Raw genomic sequence first — 8,067 nt, forward strand, 5'->3', positions numbered from 1 at the left:
CAAATAAGGGGGTCTCATACACCAATTTGGTGGTTGTAAATGGCCATAGAATCCCAAAAAATACTAATGACTAGTAAAATCTCTCAAAAGTTGATGGTTTGTTATTAAAAATATGGGCTATTAAAATTATGAAAGGAAATGAGATGTGGGCCTAATGGTTAAGAGCATGTGTTTCCTCGAAAGAGATCACAGATTCAAAACTAGAGGGGGGTAGAGTATGTATGCCTTCGTAGACTTAGCAGTGAAATCGTTGCGCAGAGGTGGGTCCCTTGTCCCACAAATAAGGGGGTCTCATACACCAATTTGGCGTGGGTCCCTTGTCCCACAAACAAGGGGGTCTCATACACCAATTTAGTGTCTGGCTTGGCCGTGACCTTAAAATTGGATAATAATAATAATAATATCCAAGGGAGTCTCATACACCGAATATCGTTGCGCGGAGGTGGGTCCTTTGTCCCACAAATAAGGGGGTCTCATATACCAATTTGGTGTGGGTCCCTTGTCCCACAAACAAAAAGGTCTCATACCCCAATTTAGTGTCTGGCTTGGTAGTGACCTTAAAATTAGATAATAATAATAACAATAATAAAAACCAAGAAAGTCTCATACACCAAATTAGTATTTGGCTTAATCTTGACCTTAAAATTAGATAATGATAATAATAAACACCATGATTAAATTTTTGTAATAGTAATTTCAATCACCATTAAATTCACAACCATAGTAGTGTTAATGTTTCTCTTTTTCATTGCCACATGTCATCTTTTTAATGCCATTTTCCAAACAAAATTGGAAATGGGCTTATTTTACATGTCAGTGTGAATGACGTGGACAAACTAGTTATTGGTAAAGATGGTAACGGTCTATTCTTCTAATCAAAACTGGCCGCAATCACCCATCCAAAAAGTCCCTCCTCATAGTAACAGAATTGAGGGGTGAATTCATCGTGGTTTCTGTGTGCACTATTCATCTTATGGAGCCATATGAATTAGATTTTGAAGTTTTCAATGAAGCAGCGGACTCTTTTCTCAATGTGCATCCAGAGCCTTACATAGAAGCAGATTTTTCTGGTTTTGAAGACCTCCAATACTTCCAGAATGAAATATTCCATCCCAATGAACAGGTCTGATTGAAAAATTCAGTAAGTTTTCTATTGCGTTTAAAAAAATATTCATCCTTCCATAAAAGAAGAGCAAACTGCATTGCTTTTTAGGATTATTGGTATCCAATGATATTATTTGTCAGGAAATTTCTGTAGTTATTTATGTTGAAAATATTTTTATTTTCAAGAAAAGTGTGTATAATACTTAGTCCATTTAAAGTTACAGATGAAACTCCACCCACACTTGATGAGTGCCTAATGATGAATGGAGTTCCAGCCAAAACTCTTATACACAATTCTCTTCTGAAAAAATAAAAAAATATCAACCCCATGCTCTTTCCCTATTTTGGGGTTTCTTTCATGTTTGTTACAAACTGAAAGACTAATACCAATACTGATGGCTGGTTTGTTACAAACTGAAAGACTAATACCAATACTGATGGCTGGTGTGAGTTCTGTTTTTTAAGTGGTCTTACACTTTGGCTTGAATGTACAGACGGAAATTATGAAAGTGCAAGACGAAAAGGGACAAGCTTCACTGCCCGTTGAAACCAAGGTACATGCTGAAAAACTTTGTGAAGTGTCTTTGCCTGGAATTGAAATTACGTTATAACCTTCTTGTTGAGGACACCTAAGGCACCTCCTTAGGTTAGAGAGGTTTAAGGATAGATTTGATCCCCAGCACATTCAATTAAAATGGCAACAACAAATTGGGTATTTATTTATTTATTTTTTGAAAAAAACATCAAAAGTGATTACAACAGTATGTTTCTGTTATGTTTTTTCTTCAAAAACTTAGGTCAAAGTGATTGCAACAGCATGTTTCTGTTATGTTTTTTCTTCAAAAACTTAGGTCTGTTATGTTTTTTCTTCAGAAACTTAGGTCAAAGTGATTGCAACAGCATGTTTCTGTTATGTTTTTTCTTCAAAAACTTAGGTCAAAGTGATTGCAACAGCATGTTTCTGTTATGTTTTTTCTTCACAAACTTATGTCAGGGATCTATTATCATTTTATCTCCACCAAAAAAAACATAAAATAAAATTTTACTTATAAATATTGTTTCTCATATCTCCATATTTTATCTATAATTCCTCATTTATATCTGTTAGTACAGCCCCTCTGATTGTTACTGTAGTGCCTTTGTCATCGCCTAAAAAATGGTCATTACAACATCACAAAATGCATAATCTAATATGAATGGACAGTGAAGTTTTATATTACAAGATCTCTATGTGACCTTCATTTACTAATGAATCCTATTGAAATGCAAAAAAGTGAATCATACCTGCCTCTACTGATACTCTTTTTTTTGACAATATGTATGTAACCCCATTTTGTTCCCGGAACACATGAACACATGCATGCAGGTGATTTGTTGAAATGTCTGCTCCAACATCCGAATACGCTTCATCCATGCATTAAGAATGAATGGGCTAAATAGTGTAGATCTTTGTACCCATTCTATGACACTTTTTGAGTCCCCAAAAACCTTTAAAGTCTCAATACCCAACCATTTTGCACATACTAAAGTCCCCCACAGTGCAATGAGTTATGTCTGGCTATTTGTGCCCCTCCCTCCTTCCCAGAAATGAGAAATGATAAAATGTGTCAGGTTCTATCTATTACAATATATGCCCCGCATCCACATTTTCTTTGATCACACACCCCATCAAAGAAACCAACCAGGAATTCCTTCCAAATATTGATATGCTTAATGTTTCTTCTACGACATTTCCTTCTTATTGGCCCAATCTCCCTGAAGTATGCACCAATCTTTAATATTGTTTCCCTGATATTTGGTTCTCTCTGTTCAAAGATCTTTCTATTTCTGAATCTCCATATTCCCCAGAATATATAAAAAGGTAATGTTTCATATTTCTTATGATAGACAATCCAAGATGATAGACATTCCTCAACCAATCCTTTCCATCTGCCTTCGATATTGAGCGGATCCATAACCCCATCCCATACAGTTTTTGCATATGGAAATAGCCAAAAAAAAAAAAAAAAAAGAAAGAGGCGATGTGTGTCCTCCATGGATGCCAAGCACAAAGAGTGGATTATATATCTCAAGTATTTTAACAAATTGGGTCTTCGTATATATAAAGAGGTTTAGTTTAATTTTAAAGGATTAGTATGATTGGTTGCAGTTCAGGTAGCTTAGTTGTTCAAAGCCCTTGCCAAGTTGTTGGTCTTTTGTCACAAGGTGTGGGTTTGATTCTCTTGGGTCTTTTGGGTTAGACCACAACAGTTGGGTTGGCTAGGCGTAAGGCTGCTTTAGGTGAGTCCACCTAGAAACATGATAACACAAAAAAATTGATTGGTTGCAGTTTTTATTTATTGGGGGTACTCCTTAGATAAGGGAGGTTTGGTTGCAGTTCTTATTGGGGTTACTCCTTAGATTAGGGAGGTTTAATAATAGATGTGATCACAGCATATTCAATTAAAATGGAAACAATAAATTGGGTTATATATATATATATATATATATATATGGGGCAACAACAAATTGGGTTTCATATATATATTTGTTTAGATTAATTTTAAACAATTAGTGTTTTAAAATAACAACAACAAATTAGGTTTCATATATATGTGTTTAGATTAATTTTAAACCATTCATATTATTGATGGTATTGTATTGATAAGGTCAAAATTTTTGGTGAGACATATTAATTTATGTAAACAAATTTAATAAAAAAATGTACACCTCTTCATAATGTATTAAATATGGTATGGGTTGGGATATACACAATTAAATCTAAATATTATTTATACAAACATTTAATACACTGCTGTTAACAACATATAAATGTTATATATTTTGATATATATCAGAACTTATACAACATTTAATGCACTGCTTCAGCTTCACTGCTTCAGCTTCATATTGTTTTTTTAGTAAGAATACCATACATATGCAGAGAAATATGCGTTGCGTTTATTCAGTAACTCTTTCTTAGAAACAGAAATGATAGCTAAATTAATAAATAAAAAAAATGGTTTATATTAATGATTAAAATAGGTTAATGTGTAAAAAATTCATTTATATTAATGATTAAAATAAGTTAATGTGTAAAAAATCATTTATATTAAGGATTAAAATTAATTTTTTTTAAGCTTTGAGTTCATTGAGAAACCTCCAAAATTCTTCCTAATATAATGAAGCCATGAATATAACCATAATGAATTATGAATAAAAACCTGCTCTCCTTGAAACTTTAAAAAGAGTCTAAATATTTGTCTTTTTTTTCCCACTAAAATTTGAGGATATAATTCTTAGTAAAAATTGTTTTTTTCTATTACTTAAATTGTATTTTTGAGCACATAAATACATTCAGTACTATGAATTTTTTTTTAAAGATTCAGATTCAAATCATATATACTCTAGAATTCAAATCTACAATTCTAATAAATTCTGCTTAAAATTTTAAATAGCCTAACCAAAAATATACCCAAAACACAATCAAAACATGAAACATTATACTGTACTTCAAAATATCATTCAAATCTACCATTCTAATAAATTCATAAAACATTATACTATACTTTAAAATATCATTCAAATCTACAATTCTAATAAATTCTGCTTAAAAATTTTAAATAGACGAACCAAAAATATACTCAAAAAACAATCAAAACATGGAACATTATACTCTAAAATATCATTCACACCTTGAATCAGTTACTCAAAAACTAATAAGTTTTGCATAAATTTAATAGTCCACACTGCACAAAACTTTATCTAAAATGGGCATAACTTAAATGAATCTAATATTTTATGTAAATAATTGTGTTGTAGTTTAGTTTATTGGGTATAGAATAGATGGTGACATGGTGTTCTGTTAAGGCACTCTGTGGTGAAAAGGTCATTAGTTCAAGACTCTGTAGGCAAAAATCTAGTCATGCTAAGGGTAAGTGTGGCTCAGACTAGATGTGATCCCAGAATTTGCATAAATTTAATAGTCCACACCGCACAGAATTTTATTTAAAATGGGCATAACTTAAATAAATCCAATATTTTATGTAAATAATTGTGTTGTACTTTAGTTCACTATGTATAGAATAGATGATGACATGGTTTCTGTTAAGGCACTCTGTCGTGAAAATGTTATTAGTTCAAGATTATGTAAGCAAAAATCTAGTCATGCTAAGGGTAAGTGTGGCTTAGACTAGATATGATCCCAGAATAATTTTAACCTTTTTGATACTCCTAAATTGTAGTTACTCACCTAACAGATTCAACATGACAATTATATCAAGACTCATATTACCTAACCAACCACAAAAATTTATGTGAAACCATCTCTCCCGACTTACATTACCTAACCAACCACAAAAATTTATGTGTTATAGTTTATAAAAACCATCAGAAACACGAAAAAATAGCAGAAAACCCAGATTTACAGACAACAATGTGCAGATTCCTTCTCTCTATGGCAAAAGGTGTAGAAGCATTGGAGGATAGCGAGATCGACCCAGCGGCTTTTGTTCATGATATTGAATATGACTTTACTATTTTAGGTTTATGATGAATTGGTTTTCTGCCAGAGGATTTCCCGAATCTTTTATCTCAGGCCTCTGCCATTCTTCCCCACAGAAAATTTCAGAAAGTCGTTACTGGACAAAAGAGGAGCGTGAAAAATTTCACGTGGCTTTAAAAATGTGAGTATTCTGCACCCTCAGAGGCAGTAGAGATGAAGTTTGTAATTTCCAGTATGTCTGTAAATCGACATGTTGTAATTTGAACATTTGTATGTCAGGTTTGGTACCGACTTTGAAGCAATTGCAGCATTTGTTGGTACTCGTAACTCCACACAAGTGCGGACCCATGCCCAAAAGTATTATGCGAAAATGGTATTGAAACTTAATTCATTCGTCTTTAGATCTAACACTTATAAGTTCTTCCAGCTTAACCAGAAGATCTGCAGTAATTTTAGGTTTGTTAAATATTTAAAGATTTCAAAAAAAAATTAAACATAAATGTATATTGAGAAAATCTAACCTGATCGTGAATGTATAGTGATTCAATTTAACCTGATTGTGAGTGTAATTATTACTAGTCCCTGCCTGGTTAGGATTATAGCTTTCCCGGTCAAAGTGCATTGACTTTTTTCTTACCATTTCATATTAGCTTGGGAGAAAATTAAATTAACTCACATCTATCTCTTAAGATATATTGGTTTGAAGATGAATCTTGTTTATGACTTGAAATCTCAATTTAAATAATGAAATTTCTGAATTACTCCCCCCATTCTAGGTTTTAGTAAAATTCAACCCAGTAATGTTTTTTTCTTTCGCTGTTACAGGTAAGAGATTACAAAAAGAATGGCAAAGTTTCACAGCCACAGGGTGAAACCTCAATTGAAATACTGAAATTTCTGAATTACTCTCCCATTCTAAGTTTTACTAAAATTCAACTTAGTAACATTTTTTTCCTTTCACTCTTACAGGTAAGAGATTACAAAAAGAATGGCAAAGCTTCACAACCACAGAGTAAAGGCCAGAAAAGTTCTTGCAACAACTAAATCCTGATTATATACCTGTTATTCTCACCAGCAAGAGTAGATGCCCACTAAAAGATCAGCGGAAGCTTAGTTTTGATTTTCAAGTTGGGAAGAAGAAAATAGATTGCCCTAGCTCTTTTTGGTTATTTCTTATTATTACAGACAAGGTTTGTTCAGTTGCTGCATTCACTTTTATTGATCATCCCTTTCTACAGTGCTTATGCAAAGGGCCCATTTCACTATAATTCAGTGTTATCAGGTTTCTTGATTAGCAATAAAATGCTTTCCAGAAATGTTATTTTCTGTAATTAGATGAGTGTAGATGAATACAATACATTTAGTAAATTTTGAAAAAAAAATCTTATCATTTTTAAAACGCTGTTTTTTTTATCACTTTAATTTTAATTTTAAATTTAAATTTGATTTTTTTTATTATTTTTTATCATTATTAAATTTATTTTTAAATTTAAATTTATTAAATATCAAGAGGGATGATTTTTTTTGGTCAAGTAAGAGTGGAACCTTCAATTAACCTAACAAAGATTACATATGGTACACATCTTTACAAGTGTAAAGCCCAAAAAGACAGACCCGTTGATGATCAACATACAACAGGGTTACCCAAAACCTTCCACACATGACTCAAAAAACCCCCTTGAGCAATAAACCTAAGTGTTCAGAATGTTGATCTCACTGCAATTCTTCTCATTCAATTCTCGCCGCTCTAACTCCCCAATTCTTATCCCTTCGTCTCCACCGTCTATCTAACTTTCAATTGGATGGTTTATAAATTCTTCGATCAACCGTGATCCATCGTCGCTCTTACCTTTAATCGGACAGTTGAAAATCGCTCTGATCAATTGAGTTGCATGGTGATCCTGCATCGTAGATCCACAACCACTTAATCTGATGGTCCTCAGGTTATCGCTTCGGAAACTTGCATAGTACTTACCCGCTTTACGGATCCAATATAGATTAAAACCTTGATCTATAAAGAATTCGGGTCCGCTCTTCGACTTAACCTCCAATCGTGTTGGAACCCGATATCCATCCGATGTCCAAGACCATCAGATCCTATGACCTGCAACTAGCACATTGTTTATCACCTCCTCAACCCCCGTAGTTGACTATAACGTGAGCATTGACTGCAGGATCGACGGTTAGAATTTACTGTGGTACTTCGACCTAGCTCCAGTACTTCCGCTCTGTCCTACTCCCGCTCGTCTACCTCCTGCCCATTATTCATGATCTGGAAGTACTCAATGTCTTTGGCCGCCTGTCGATGACAATCTTCCCTCAGTTTACCAGAGGGTATAGACTCCCAGTCGTACCAGATATAGTTTTCCTTGCATATCACGCCTTCATTCGCTAGACAATCAACTAACATATTGGCTTTTCTTCGTACATGAACAAAACTAACAATTCTCAGGGTTCGCAAGTGGGAATGAATACGCTGA

General features: G+C 33.4%; 1 protein-coding gene across 2 annotated transcripts; it reads left to right on the forward strand.

The window, feature by feature from the left end:
• Positions 1 to 935: 935 nt before the first annotated feature.
• LOC149200725 (uncharacterized) lies at positions 936 to 6,893 on the forward strand. Of its 2 annotated transcripts, XM_089399625.1 has the most exons (6): positions 936 to 1,123; positions 1,599 to 1,658; positions 5,704 to 5,768; positions 5,867 to 5,960; positions 6,413 to 6,455; positions 6,557 to 6,893. In XM_089399625.1, the coding sequence occupies exons 1-6, from the start codon at positions 974 to 976 to the stop codon at positions 6,601 to 6,603; spliced, it is 459 nt and encodes a 152-aa protein (XP_089255751.1). In that variant the 5' UTR covers positions 936 to 973; the 3' UTR covers positions 6,604 to 6,893. The 2 variants fall into 2 exon arrangements, with proteins under 2 accessions (XP_089255751.1, XP_089255752.1); XM_089399626.1 differs by lacking the exon at positions 6,413 to 6,455.
• Positions 6,894 to 8,067: the final 1,174 nt, after the last annotated feature.

This window comes from Pinus tabuliformis, chromosome 2_1, assembly GCF_031772625.1.
Source record: "Pinus tabuliformis cultivar Carrire ecotype Pingquan chromosome 2_1, CPIR1, whole genome shotgun sequence".
Lineage (NCBI taxonomy): Eukaryota > Viridiplantae > Streptophyta > Pinopsida > Pinales > Pinaceae > Pinus > Pinus tabuliformis.

Coding starts and splice junctions, on each gene's coding strand:
- LOC149200725 (XM_089399625.1), top strand. CDS start 974: ATGGAGCCATATGAATTAGATTTTGAAGTTTTCAATGAAGCAGCGGAC. Junction 5,961..6,412: donor AAAAGTATTATGCGAAAATG/GTATTGAAACTT, acceptor TCGCTGTTACAG/GTAAGAGATTACAAAAAGAA. Junction 6,456..6,556: donor CAAAGTTTCACAGCCACAGG/GTGAAACCTCAA, acceptor TCACTCTTACAG/GTAAGAGATTACAAAAAGAA.